The sequence below is a fragment of the Bison bison genome, unplaced genomic scaffold (genome assembly GCF_000754665.1).
Source record: "Bison bison bison isolate TAMUID 2011002044 unplaced genomic scaffold, Bison_UMD1.0 scf7180017864215, whole genome shotgun sequence".
Classification (NCBI taxonomy): Eukaryota; Metazoa; Chordata; class Mammalia; order Artiodactyla; family Bovidae; genus Bison; species Bison bison.
Window position 1 is genome coordinate 1800028 of NW_011494787.1, and position 15318 is coordinate 1815345.

At 40.5% G+C, this 15318-nt stretch overlaps 1 protein-coding gene across 1 annotated transcript; it reads right to left on the reverse strand.

Moving 5' to 3' along the window:
* Positions 1-4865: 4865 nt before the first annotated feature.
* On the reverse strand, positions 4866-12824 carry SNRNP27 (small nuclear ribonucleoprotein 27kDa (U4/U6.U5)). The gene is made up of 6 exons (XM_010845300.1): positions 12717-12824; positions 11450-11570; positions 10697-10809; positions 9890-9969; positions 6230-6294; positions 4866-5266 (listed from the first exon to the last, which is right to left on the reverse strand). The coding sequence occupies exons 1-6, from the start codon at positions 12748-12750 to the stop codon at positions 5212-5214; spliced, it is 468 nt and encodes a 155-aa protein (XP_010843602.1). The 5' UTR covers positions 12751-12824; the 3' UTR covers positions 4866-5211.
* Positions 12825-15318: the final 2494 nt, after the last annotated feature.

A 15318-nucleotide genomic window follows, 5' to 3' on the forward strand; every position in this document is an offset into this window, starting at 1 on the left:
CCCAGGGAGTGAACCCAAGTCTGTCTTCTGCATTGGCAGGTGAGTTCTTTACCACTGAGCCACCTGGGAAGCCCTTGAAGTACTATTTATGATACAAGATGAATGAATCTTAAAAACACTGTGCTGTGCAAAAGCAGCTAGACACAAAAGGTCACATACTGTGTGATTCCATCCGTTTGAAATGTCCATTTACATGAAAATGTCCAGAATAGATACACCTTTAAAGACACAAAGTAAATTTAGCGGTTTCTGGGTTGGAGGGTAAGGTGGAAGGGGAGGGATGAGCAACAGCTGTTAATGAGCATGGAGTTCCTTTTTGGGATGATGAAAGTATTTTAGTATTACTGGCGATAAATACATAACTGTCAATATACTAAAACCACTGACGTGGTATACTTTATTTATTTCTGGCCATGCCACAAAGGGCTTATGGGATCTTAGTTCCTGCAAGTTAGTGCAGGGTCTTCATCACTGGACTACCAGGGAAGTCTCTGAAATGATATACTTTAATAGGTTGAATTTTATTTCAATTTAAAAAAGCTAAATAAAAAAGAGTAAAACAGGGTAAAAGGATAGAGAGGGAAGGGGAGGCTGCTGTTTTGGATAAGGTAGTCAGGAATGACCTTATTTTGAGCAGTGACCTGAACAATATAAAGAAGCTAACCATGTAAATCTGAGAGGTGGGAGGAGGGAGAGGAGGGACATTCCAGGAGGAAAGGCAAGTAGGAAGACTCTTAAGGTAGATGCATACCTATTTGTAAGTAACAGCAAAGAGGCAAGTAGTGTGGCTGCATGCAGTAGCAAGGGGTGAGGCTGCAGGAAGCCATGGTCCAAACTGTACAGATGTGTACACCCACAGTAAGGACTGGTCTTCACTCTAAATGATAGAAAGCCATCAGAGCCAGAAGCAACGACCAGAGGTACATTTATAAGGTTCACTCTGCTGCTAGGTGGGGAATAAACTGAGGCAGAAGGGAAGGAAGGAAATCTATTAGAGATGGCTTCTGTTAGTACAGGTGGGTGAAAAATGGTCAGATTTGAAGTACATCTAATCACCACAATATACACTTTAAATATCTTAAACTTGTATTTGTCAATTATATCCCAATAAATATGGGAGAAAAAAGTGGTTGGATTCAAAATATACTCGAATGTTAGAGCTGAAGGGATTTCTAATGAATCAAATGTGCCACACAGGAGAGAGGAGCGAAGAACGAGCCTAAGGAGTTTCACTCTGTGCAAAGGTGTAAATGGAGAGGCCACTCAATGAGATGGGGAAGCCTGAGAGAAGATGACTGCGCAGGGAAATCAGAAGTCAATTCATCTTAAATTTGAGGTGCCTACTAATCCAAGTGCATCTACAAGACTGGAACTCCGTAAAACAGTCAGGCTAGAAGTATACAATGGAGAGCCACAGCAGAAGACATTTGACGCTTTGTGAAGGGATGACTCACCAGAGGCAGACAGGAGAGTCTAGGGGTTGAGCCCTGGAGCACTCTGACATTTGGATACTTAGAAGATTTGGCACAATTTATGTCTTCTGAGAGAAGCAGCCTGTTAGAAGAAGACAAGAATGCTCCATCTTTGTTATTCTTACAGAATCAGATGATCTGATGGATAAAAGTTTCTTCAAAGCAAGACTTGATCTCATCTCTAGATCTTTAAAGATTTCTTCCTCTTCCATTTCTTTGGAGTTAGCTCACAGAGAGTGAACCTATTGATCTACTAGGTATTCTCAGATTATTTCTTTACAAAGTATGCTGCCTTGAGGATCTCAAGTCAGCATACTAAAATGACAATCATACTGAACACCACACTAAAATGACAATCCAAATACCCATTGTTTGATTTGGGGCATATTATTTCATCCTAGAAATTTTAGCTTCCCAATAAGACAAGTGGGTGAGCTTTCCTTTAGATGTGCACAAGTGTGGTCAGAAACAGTCCTTATCGCAGATACTTTACAGATAGGCTGTATTTCGGAGGGTCAGGGTATGGGAATCTACTCAACTCATTTGGCAAAAAGTCTAAGCCGAATAACCCAACTGCTTGGGGTAGTGACACTTGTGCAGTGGGTACTACAGGTTGTACAGCTGACGTAGCACATTTAATGAACTATAATTGCTGCCCTTAAAAAAAGAGGCAATAAGGTTTCCCTGATGGTTCAGTGGAAGAGACTCCACCTGCCAATGAGAGAGACAGAGGTTTGATCCCTGATCCGGGAAGATGCCATGTGCCATGGAGCAGATAAGCCTGTGCACCACAACTATTGAGCCTGTGCTCTGGAGCCCCAGAGGCACAACTACTGAAGCCTGTGCTCCAAAGAGAAGCCACTGCAGTGAGAAGCCCACCCACCACAACTACAGAGTAGCCCCACTCTCTGCAACTAGAGAAAAGCCCACAGAGCACCAAAGACCCAGCCCAGCCAAAAATAAAATAAATAAAATCATTTGAAAAGGAGTTGGGGATGGACAGGGAAGCCTGGCGAACTGCAGTCCATGGGGTCGCAAAGAGTCGGATACAACTGAGTGATTGAACTGAACTGAATATTACACACACTGGTAAGAAACAATCTTAAGATGTAGCAGTAAGTGAAAAAACAATAGGTACAAAATAGAGTGTAAAGTTTGCTTAAACTTGAGTAAAAAACACATATACATGTAAATTATATGCTTATGTATACATGGAATATCTCCAAAAGGATATAGTTAGCTCATCAAATTGTGTTCCCATGTGTTTATATTAGTTACTCAAAAAAAACCCCCCAAATTAAAAATCTAGCCACAAAGCCTCAAATATCACCGAGATAGGAAACAGAACAGGTAATGGTCATTAGAAAAAGAGATTCCTTCAAATAAGAAAAAGAAAAGCTTGCCAAAAGACAAATGGAGCCAAGGTTTGAAATACGTATTTCACAAAAGAAATATACACATTCTTAAAACATACATCTTCCTTAGAAACTAAACAAAACCAAACGCCATTATTTTAACCTTTAGACTGGAAACTTAAAAAACAACAAAAAACTTAAAAAACAACACTTAATACTGGTACACGTATATAAAACAGGAATGCTCATACTTTACTGGTGATGCTTGGGTTTTAGCCTTCTAACCATACATATATCAAAAGCCTTAAGCAGGGACACAAAGGGTAAAGCATGCACCTTTCTCTCACCCAGCAATGCTGCCTCCAAGACCTAAACATGAGCAAATAAGGCAACAAGTACAAAAGAATACATGCAAAAACGATACTACTTCGTGGGTGTTGTGTTTTGTTTTCCTTTACCCCTAAATAATCTACTCATAGCTTTGATTATAACAGCAAATCTTGGAAGGGAAGCCAATGTTTACCAATAAAAGATTAGTTAATAAATTACAGTATAACCAAGTAGCTACTAAAACCTAAGTTTCCAAAGAATTTATAAGAGCATTTAACAGATGTTCACAGTACAGGGGAGAAAAACAATTAGCAAAGAAAGCAGCATCTGATCTCTTTGGCTAGGGGCAAGAAATATACACCCATAGGAGCCTGGAAATACAAAACCAAAATGTTAACATTCTGGGGGTAGATTATAGGTGATTTTTGTTTTTTTTTCCTACCTTCTGATTTCTCCCAAGGTTGTTTTTTTATTTAGATGGGAATACCAGACCACCTGACTTGCCTCTTGAGAAACCTATATGCAGCTCAGGAAGCAATAGTTAGAACTGGACATGGAACAACAGACTGGTTCCGAATAGGAAAAGGAGTACATCAAGGCTGTATATTGTCACCCTGCTTATTTAATTTATATGCAGAGTACATCATGAGAAACGCTGGGCTGGAAGAAGCACAAGCTGGAATCAAGATTGCTGGGAGAAATATCAATAAATAACCTCAGATATGCAGATGAAACCACTCTTATGGCAGAAAGTGAAGAAGAACTAAAGAGCCTCTTGATGAAAGTGAAAGAGGAGAGTGAAAAAATTGGCTTAAAGCTCAACATTCAGAAAACGAAGATCACGGCATCCATTTCCATCACTTCGTGGCAGATAGATGGGGCAATAGTGGAAACAGTGGCTGACTTCATTTTTTGGGGCTCCAAAATCACTGCAGATGGTGACTGAAGCCATGAAATTAAAAGATGCTTACTCCTTGGAAGGAAAGTTATGACCAACCTAGACAGCATATTAAAAAGCAGAGACACTACTTTGTCAACAAAGGTCCATCTAGTCAAGGCTATGGTTTTTCCAGTGGTCATGTAGGGATGTGAGAGTTGGACTATAAAGAAAGCTGAGCACCGAAGAATTGATGCTTTTGAACTGTGGTGTTGGAGAAGACTCTTGAGAGTTCCTTGGACTGCAAGGAGATCCAACCAGTCCATTCTAAAGGAGATCAGTCCTGGGTGTTCATTGGAAGGACTGATGCTGAAGCTGAAACTCCAATACTTTGGCCACCTGATGCGAAAAGCTAACTCATTTACAAAGACCTTGATGCTGGGAAAGATTGAGGGCAGGAGGAGAAGGGGACGACAGAGGATGAGATGGTTGGATGGCATCACTGACTCAATGGACATGAGTTTGGGTAAACTCCGGGAGTTGGTGATGGACAGGGAGGCCTGGCGTGCTGAGGTTCATGGGGTTGCAAAGAGTCAGACACGACTGAACGACTGAACTGAACTGAATAAGCATGTATTGCTTTTTAACTGGGGAAATACGGTATTGGGACAGGGGCAAAAAACTTAGAAGACACAAAAAATCCAGTTATATTTTTTCAATATTCTAATTTTTAAAACTATGAAGAATCATGATATCTATATCTATGTATAAAAAAAGAAAATGTGTAGGGAGATTATTTTTTTCTAGTTATAAAAATATCAAATACAAAAGGGTAGAAATTATTGCTTTATTTGAGAAACTTACTTCCAAATTACTTTTATGTATTTTAAAAAGTCATAAAGAGCATCCAAGAAAAAAACATATAGTTTCCATAGGAATAAGGACAAAAAAATGGGGTTGATGACTGCCCCAAACGATATTTCCTAAAGGAAAAAAATGTAATATTTAACTTCTTTTTTTTTTGAGGCTAGGTAAGTGAACTACACACATCATAAATAAAATTTTCTTACTTTACAAGGAGGAAGGACTCTGATCCTGTTTTTGATGCATATTAAATACAAAAATCCATTGTTCTGATCAAGATGAGGGAAAAAACATCATTCTTCAACATTTCAGCTCATGCAATGAAATCCAAAGGTCTGTTGAATCCACCTTTTCGATTCATGTACTGCCTATGATGAGAAAATTTATTTATTAAAAAAATTGTGGGTTTGTCTTATAAAAGAAATAATCATATGCTTCAGAAGTTAAACCTATAAACTATTTCTAAAATGGCAACGTCTAGGGCAAGAAGTATTCAAAGTCAAAATCTAAACAAAAGCATGGAAATATACTTTCAGTATTATTTGGGAAGATTCTACAGACTTAAAAAAAAGCCAATTGAAAATCCATATTTAAGTAACACCAAACAGCTACTAAGTTTAAGGAAAACAGAGAAGAGTTTCAAATAGGTACCTATCAAACAAATCTGATGACACACTGTACTAGTTCTCCCCATAAGACCTTATTTGAAGGTAATTTTATAATGGACTGTTGATTCTAGTATTTTAACTCACAGCCATCTCAAATCACACTATTCATATTTCTAAATTAACTGAAGTATTAGTCTAAATTAACTGAAGTGATAAAATGTAGAGAAAAAGAATGTTTGCAGATGTCTTGACTTTTCTGTTCATGCAGTGAGATTTCAAGTATGGATTGGTTTGTTTTGTGGTATTAATAAAATATGCCTATACTTAACAGATAGGTATTTATAGTTGAAATCCTTACATAATCAATTTAGATAAATAATTGAGAAGGAATCTATTTTAAAACCTATAATTATAATGAAATTAAAGTCTAAAGACTTGAGATTATGTTATTTTGAAGAAAGAACTACTTATAACCTAAAATTTTATGCCAACTACCCTTTCTCTGTAATAGTTTCTGGTTCACAGGTAAATTTAAAATTATTTTAACATACAAGAATATAAACAAGGAAGAGTAAATCAAGGAACAATATGGAAACCTAACTAAAGTAAGGGAGTGTATGGAAAACTGCTACATTTCCTACAAACATGATTATCCCATAACAAATTCTTTCTCAAGCATATAATTTATATTAGTTCAAACGTAATAATGGCAGCTATGCATACCTATACTTTCTCTTCTGAGATACATTTATGGCATAGGCATTTACAGAGCCATCCACCTTTTTACCCTGGAGAGAAGCAAAAAACAAAAACCAAAACACACACACAAACAAACAACACACAAGAGAAAGAATATATTAAATGCCTTGATCAAAGAGCTGGATTCCACAGACCTCTTTAATGGCAAGATTCATTTAAGCATGACATAGTCCAATGACTGAATTTTCAGATCCTGATGATATCGCAGGAACTCTCAAGTGTTATAATCTTGTTCACATTTTTATAGTCACATATAAAGAAATACCAATATTCAAACCAACAAATGCTCATATGTACTATGTGCAAGGCATGCAGGGAAAGTGGGTAGCAGAGCCTCACCTTTTCTGGTCAGAGAATTCTTCAAAACCAGATACAAGTTATGGATATCTCCTCTAGAAAAATTCATATCCACAAAAATTTAACTTATGACCTGAACTGATGGGATTCTCAAATCAGTCACCATTCATATCTAATCCCATTTCTTGCATAGGCTTTGAAATTTTGATTTTTAAATCAAGAATCAGGATAACAGATACTAATGTTGTATCACTTGTACCTCAGACTTTCTTTTTCATTAATTTCTTTATGGGTCTTTTGATTCAGCAAAATGAACTCACCACTTTCTGTTCCTCATGCCTAAACTGCCTTCTCAACTCCCATTCAACCTTCAACCGTCTGGTTTTTGTGCATTCTTCGAGGCCAAGTTAAATGACCCAGCTGCTAGGAAGAGCTCTCTTCTCTAATTTCCACAGAACGTTAACTGTGCTTTCCTCACAATTCCCTCCATTTTCTACCCTCCATTTATCAAGATGTCTAATCATGATGATAACATCTACACAATCACCATGTGTAACATCACACTGTTGTTGTTTAGTCACTAAGTCACATCCGACCCTTTGCAACCCCATGGACTATAGCCTGCCAGGTTCCTCTGTCCATGGGATTTCCCAGGCAAGGATACTGGAGTGGGTTGCCATTTCCTTCTCCAGGGGATCTTCCCCACCCAGAGATCAAACTCAAGTCTCCTGCATTTAGCAGGTTGATTCTTTACCACTGAACCACCAGGAAAGTCCATTAATCTTTTTTTACTAAGTTCAGTTACTAAAGGCTAACTGACTTTTGAAAACTATTTGTAGAGTTGTGTATTTTTAGCTCTCTTCTTATTTACATGTTGGAATAGAAAATTTGTCCATAAACAAAACCAACTTTGAAATTTTTTAGAATGTTAAAATAGAAGGGAAAATAAGTGACTAATTTGGCATTTGAAGAGGTTCCACCATAGATTAGTGATGAAATATCATAAGATACACATTACTGAAAAATACAAATGAGCTGAGGAACTATAATTGAGAGTCCTGAAGCCAAGTGCATATGAAATAACATCCTTGTTGATGTCATTAAAAAAACAACTGACATCATTTGTTCTTGTGGTACTCCATAATTTTTATGGAATCTATAAATTCTCACATAATTTTTCCTTTATAAACAAACATCTTCAGCACAGACTACATTTAAAAGTAGTGGCTCCATCTTTACATCTGATACTCAGGAATTCCAAACATAACGTCAGGCAATAGTAAAACCAAAAAAAAAAAAAAGAATTCTAATAAGGTCCTTCACTATTCTTCTAAAAACAGTGAAATTTAGTTGTCTCATTTTGAAAATATGTTTATTCATCCAATATATGTATTAATAAACCAGTTTACTTACAAACGCTCATTGGAATAGCAAATAAGGAACTGGTATATTCAAGAAAAAAACCTGGTACAGAAATCGCATTAAATTTTAAAATGGGGTTCACATAACCATTTGTGAGAATCAAATAGCTCATTCTTAATTTTCTCACCTCAAAATAGTCATGCCTCTGGTACTCCTCTTAGGCCACACACTGTCATTTAAAAAATACACAGGAATCCTACAGAATGACATCAGTTAGAAGCTCTTAGAGCATCTGTGATTACCCCACTCTATTCATGACATAATGGAACACAAGATTAGGGGAAGTGGATTATTTTTGACACCTCCCCTCAGAGATTGCAACTTCTATTTGCAAAATGAAAAGGACTTAAAATTCTATAAAGAAAGTTTTAACAATATATTTTCTCTCCATACACACTCTCCCTGTCTATTCTTAATGGCTTCCTCTCTCTATCCTCCCTTCTCTCTTCATTCAATTTCCTCTCTCCCTCCATCTCCCCTTTGCTCTATTTCTCTCTACCCTATCTCCTTATATTTCTCCCATTTCCCTCTCCACAACCTCTCCCTCTTTTGCCTCACCACCTCCTTATTCTTTTCAATACGATGGTCAGGGCTAGAGAGCATTCAAATTCCTGTCAATCCCTCTTCTTGAGTTATGAGATATGTATGCTCCGTCTAGTCAAGGCTATGTTTTTTCCTGTGGTCATGTATGGATGTGAGAGTTGGACTGTGAAGAAGGCTGAGTGCCGAAGAATTGATGCTTTTGAACTGTGGTGTTGGAGAAGACTCTTGAGAGTCCCTTGGACTGCAAGGAGATCCAACCAGTCCATTCTGAAGGAGATCAGCCCTGGGATTTCTTTGGAAGGAATGATGCTAAAGCTGAAACTCCAGTACTTTGGCCACCTCATGCGAAGAGTTGACTCACTGGAAAAGACTCTGATGCTGGGAGGGATTGGGGGCAGGAGGAGAAGGGGACGACAGAAGATGAGATGGCTGGATGGCATCACTGACTCGATGGACGTGAGTCTCAGTGAACTCCGGGAGTTGGTGTTGGACAGGGAGGCCTGGTGTGCTGCGATTCATGGGGTCGAGAAGAGTCGGACACAACTGAGCGACTGATCTGATCTGATGCAATGCCATCTTTATCTGGCAGCTGCATTTCATTCTGTTTCATAGCACTTCCCTTTCCTACAATCCTTTTTTTGGTTAACTCTATCAGCCTGACACCTCAAGAGTCATCACTGACTACTCACCTCCATTCCCACCACCACTAACTCTTGTTTCTGAATTGTTCTCAGTTCTCTCTCCTCAGGTCAGGCCTTCATCATCTTTCACTACATGACTAGGCAGTTCTCCTAGTCTTTTGTTTGCCCTCCATGAGGCCCCAGGTCATCTTTCTAAACATACATATAATCTGTTGCTCTCTCGCTTAAAAACCATTGCTTCCTCTCATCACCAAAATAATCAACTTAAATTCCTCAGTATGGCTAAGGATATCAGCCTTCTGTGATTTGCCTCCCACCTCTATTTCTAGCCCCATCTATAGTCACCAGCCCATCAACATCCTTTCTCTAGTTACTGAATTTGCACCTCCTCCAATACTCTATGCTGCTTCACGCCGACAGGGCATCTCTGTGAGCTTTTCCCTCTACTTCAAATGATCTTCCTCCTCTTCTTTGTCTGATCACCTCTACTGGCCCTTTAAGATCTAATTCAAATATCCCAAGCAAATACTTCCTGAATTCCAATGGCAGCCCACAACTTCCTTCCCTTGCTTTCAAATCCCTTCACACAAACAGTTACTGTCTTCTAACAGAATAAACTTGCATCATTGGAAGAAATTACAAGTGATAATAAAAGAATATGGAAAAATGGGGCAGATCAGTTCACATTAAGAATACCTGACTAGCTACATGTTTTACTTACTTTTGTGGAGTCAAAGGAGGCAAATCCCATTAACTTCATCATTTCTATTTCTTCCTCTGTTTTGCCCTCTAAGTCTTCCTCTGCAAAAATAAGTGATACATTGTAAACTCATTTTATACATAAAAAAGAGAGCTGGCAATAGATTATTAGTTATTCCACTTTACCAGCAGAAAATATACTAAACAATTAGCTAAAGACTTGAATTTAATGAAAAATCCCTCAATTTGGATAGAATATAACTTAAGGTGCAAGGAAAAAGTGTGATCTCTATCCTCCATTGTAAGAGATTGCTTAAAAGGATATGCTTGGCATCTTTAGGAAGGACCACCTTCAACATCAGACAGTGAAGATACTTCCAAAATAGAATATTTTCATGTTTTTAACTGTCCTTCCTGTATCAAGAGCACCAAATAACTAGTAATTAGGGTACAATTAAAACAAAATCTCAAAACCATATGCAAATGAACACTATGTATGTGTGTGTGTGTGCGCGCATGTTCAGTTGCGTCCGATTCTTTCACAACAGCATGGACTATAGCCCGCCAGGCTTCTCTGTCCATGGGATTTTTCAGGCAAGAATACCAGAGTGGGTTGCCATTTCCTTCTCCAAGGGATCCTCCCAATCCAAGGACTGAACGTCTGTCTCCTGCATTGCAGGCAGATTCTTTACCGTTGAGCCACTGGGGAAGCCCTTAATGAATACTGTCAAAAACTTAAATAGCTAAAGATTCAAAAATTATACTTAATTTTATAATTGAATTTCTAAACAAGGCTGTACATTTCCTACAGTTATTTATCGAATATTACCAGTTATCTGACGTTCTTTGCTTTTTGTTTCTTTTGTTTCTTTCTTTTCCTCATCTCTTCTTTCTTTCAGTCGAGAAGGGGAAGGAGATGTGGATCTATGTCGTCTTGGGGACCTAATATTTAATAAGGAAAGATGTTAGAAACAGAGACATACCTGGTGACTTGTGTTGAAGAGCAGAGATATACATGAGTGCATGAAAGGTAAAGGCTAAACAAAAGCTGGATTCTAGAGAAAGGAATTTGTTCCTCAAAGCAGAATGAGGAAGAAAGTTCTGCCTAGGCCCTGACTATTTACAAAAAATTATTTATTGTTTAATTATCAGTTACACTCAGTATAGCTAGGCTAAAAATTTTTTGTAAGGCAGAGAAAAGAAAACAAAAAGTGTATTTGATGGTTATTAAGAATCAGAGTCCACTTCTAAGATTCTTCCAAGATCTCACACTCTTGATTATATGGTTGAATAAACTATTATCACCAAAAGTTTATAAAAAAGTAAGACTATAATATACAAAACACTTCTTACTCCTGCTAAGTGCTTTTCATGTATTATTTCTCAGTTATTCCTCAAGGCAACTCTATTATGTGGAATGTTATCAACCCCATTTTACCAATGGGAATGTTAGGTTTAGAATAAAGTGGGATAAAGTTCCGCTGATTTCATGAAACTGTAAGTCCCTTTGTAAGCGATAACAACAAAAGTCAAGAGCAGCGACTACGCAGCTGTGGTAAAACTTCTGCTTTGCTGCACTTACCTGGAACGCCTTCTGTGTGGGGACCGAGAACGGCTTCTTCTCCGATCTCGCTCCCGGGACCGGGACCTTTCTCGGCGCCGGCGTTCTCTTTCCCGGGATGTGGACCGGGACCGCCTACGCTCTAATAAAAACACAAAATTGCAGAGTCAAAAATTACTTCAAACATCTACTGGATGGTGAGCCGACCAACAGTAATATAATGCGAGCCACTTCTAGATGTCACATTTAAAAAGTAAAAAAAGACACATGAGATTAATTTTAACAGTATAGATTTAACCCAAACTTGGCTTTCCTGGTGGCTCAGAGGTTAAAGCTTCTGCCTGCAATGCGGGAGACCCCGGTTCGATCCCTGGGTTGGGAAGATCCCCTGGAGAAGGAAATGGCAACCCACTCCAGTATTCTTGCCTGGAGAATCCCATGGTGGGAGGAGCCTGGTAGGCTACCGTCCACGGGGTCGCAAAGAGTCTGACACTACTGAGTGACTTCACTTCACTTCACCAGCATTTCAACACGCATTTATTTTTCCGCACTAATCAAGGAAAACCGGTGTGTTCGACACTTAAACAGCAGTTCTCAATTCGGATTGAGAACTTGTTAAGTGCTCAACAGCCCTCTGTGGTTCGAGGGCTCATTTAACTTTTAAGATCAACCCTGATTAGCTGAAGGTGATAAAAACTAACGAGGGGGCAGAATCGAGGTTCTAAGTGAAATCTTCCCCTCTCACTGCCCCCTCTGGGGGCTGGGGCCAGAAGTCATTATGAGGTGAGCACCCTGAACGCAAACTCCTAAACACTGATTTCCCTACTATAAACTGGGGAGGAAACCCTGAGCGCTGAAGAACCTGGGGGCAGCACATGCTGAGTGTTAACGGAGTGTGGCATGCATTCTCATGTCAGCTTTGAAAGATAATATTTACCCCAGATATCTAATTACGGGAATTCGGACGCAGGAGGGCTGGATGACTTGCACTAGGTCACCCAGAAATTGGGGGAACCATGGCCTGACTCTAAATTGCCAAGCCACAAGTAAAACAAAAGTTATTACAGGAGGCTGACAAAGAGTTGGCCAAACCCCAACTGGGTTAAAAAAAACTGCCTTCAAACCGGAGGGCTGAAGCGTGTAGGGCCCAGGTCTTCGTTCCCAGTAGACCCCTCCCTTCTCCTTAGAAGAAAAGGTTCCCCCCTCTCCGCGGCCCTTAGACTGGGAACCAAAGTGGGGACGAGTCTCCAACCGAGCCCTAGACCCCCAGAACCACTTCTGGACTCACCCCTCCGTGGGGAGCGGCTGCGACTGCGACCCATTTGGAATCCTTCTCCAGTACAAGTCGACCCGGAAACGGCTGTGCAACAACTTCCGGGAGGGCCGGGAACTGAGCTTTCACCGCCGACTGGGAAACGATAAAACGACTCGCCAGGGTTCCGGCATCTAAAGAAGGGAGGCTGCCCCAACCTGGTATCACCTCTTCCGAGCCCAGAGGTTCCGTGGAGAACAGAGTTGTCATCTCTGCTCCTCCAACCCCTCTTTCCTGGTGGCTGCAGTATCTTCTCTCCTGTATTTCGAGGTGGGCATTAGAATGTGCTTTGTTGTTGTTTAGTCGCTAAGTCGTGTCCCACTTTTTTGCGACCTCGTGGACTGTAGCCCTCCAGGCTTCTCTGTCCATGGAATTCCCCAGGCAAGAATACTGGAGTGGGTTGCCAGTTCCTCCTGTAGGGGAAATTCCCGACCCACGGCTGAAATCTGGTCTCTTGCATTGGCAGACGGGTTCTTTACCACTGACCCACCAGGGAAGCCCCTGCTCCCTGTTGGTATTCTAGAAATGTCAGGAAAAAGCCATATATAAACCACCCTAACACAGTTCTCACCCCCGCCCTGCCCCCATTATTCTTTCCTACCATCTTGTCCATAGGCAAAAAAATATTTCATATCAAACCAATCTAAACTTACCATATACAAAGTTTTAAGTCCACACGGGGAAGCAGTAGGGCGGGTCAGGAGGCAGAGGGAGCAAGGGGAAAGCAAGCATGGCTGAGAGCTTTTGTTGAGTTTTGTTGGAGGGAACAGCAGAGGCTGGGAAGCAGGCTAAGCAGGTTCTCTAAGACTGACCAGAGGCTCTTGAGATTTAAGGGCTGTCCAGAGCTGTTGGTACCTGGCCCTGGGATCTGTGGCAGAGGAATAATGCCTTGACTTGTGAGCTTGATAAAGGAGGTCATAGAGTAGGGGCTTCTTACTGGCTGGCTTACATATTAAAGTCAGACTCATAAGGGGACTCATTTGCTATCTCGAAGAATTAGCTAGTCCTGGGAAGGGCAGTCTTGGCAAGGCCCCAGATGTCAAAACACTAGAAAATGAAAGCAATTAAAAAGGCATGATTAATACAAGTATTCACAAAAATATTTATTGCACACCTAGTACCGGAGGATTAAAAAAATTTTTTTTAACTTTTAAAATTTTTGGTTGCGCTGGGTCTTTGTTGCTGTACATGGGCCTTCTCTAGTTTCGGCCAGCAGGGGCTACTCTCTAGTTGAGGTGCGTGGACTTCTCAATGCTGTGGCTTCTCTTGTTGCAGAGGACAGGCTCTAGGTTTTCGGGCTTCAGTAGTTGCAGCAGGCGGGCTCAGTAGTTGTGGCATACGGGCTTAGTTGTTACACAGCATGTGGAATCTTCCTGGATCAGGGATCCAACCCATGTCGCCTGCATTGGCAGGTTGATTACTATCCACTGTATCACCAGGGAAGTCCTGTACCAGAGGATTAATCAATGAAAAAAGCAAGTCTGTTCTTGAGTACTTGCAGTCCACTGAGGGATACAAACAAGTAAATAGTATCAAGATGCAGGAGAGGGGCAGAACCAGATACTAGGAGTTCACATGAAGTGGATACCTAACTCCTTTGAGGGGAAGGGTTCTCAAGGAATGTTTCCAGGAGGAAATGATGTCCAAATGAGACCTTAAGGATGAGTAGAAATTAGCCAGGTCAAATGGGGTGACTTTTGTAGTGGGGACAAGGAAAGAGATTATCCAGGCAGAGGAGACTGCATGTGCCAGGACAAGAGGCAAGGGAGCAGATGGGCTAAAAGTAGAGACCTATGGAGCAAGGAGTGAACGTGTGAAGACCAGACTGGAAGCCTTGTAGGCTGTGGTCAAGTTACCCTGATGTAAAAGCAACAGAGAGCTGTTCATTCAAGGGCTTTGAGGACCGGAGGGAATCACATTTGAGTTTATTCAGAGAACATGTTGGGTAATGTGGAGACTTGCCTGGGAGGTGGGGGTGCAAAACGCCTAGGAGGATGGTATAGTGGTCTAGGTTGGGACTCCAGTCACCTAGACTAGAGTGGTTATCAGTAGGTAATGTGGAAGTGGCTGAATCTGAGAATTGGTAAAATTGGAAAAACTTGATTCTTAGATGTCTGCATGAGAGTTTGAAGATTCAAGGAGACATCCAGGTTTCTGGCTTGTGAAACTGGGTAGATGGTAACATCATTTGCTAAGATAAGGCATATAAGTTTTGGGTGAAGGCTGTATATCTGGACCTACTAATGTGAGGAGCCATGCTGAACACCCAAAAGGAGATGCCAACTAGATGCGTATCTGGAGCTTGGAAGAGAGCTCTCGGCTGGAACCACACAGAAAAGGAATCATCAGAATACAGGTGTTCATTTGAAGCCACAAGAGTGCATGAAACCACTCAGGGAGGCTGAGAGAAAAGGGCCTGGAGACAGCTAGAGGAAGAACCCCAAAAGGAGACTAAGGGGTAGCCAGAGAAACAGAAGGAGTGTTATCAGTTAAGTTTTAAGAGAAGTCTGCTGTTTCAAGAACAAAGTGGTTAGTTTAAAATGTTAAAATAAGAAAAAAAAAGAAAAACAAACACCAC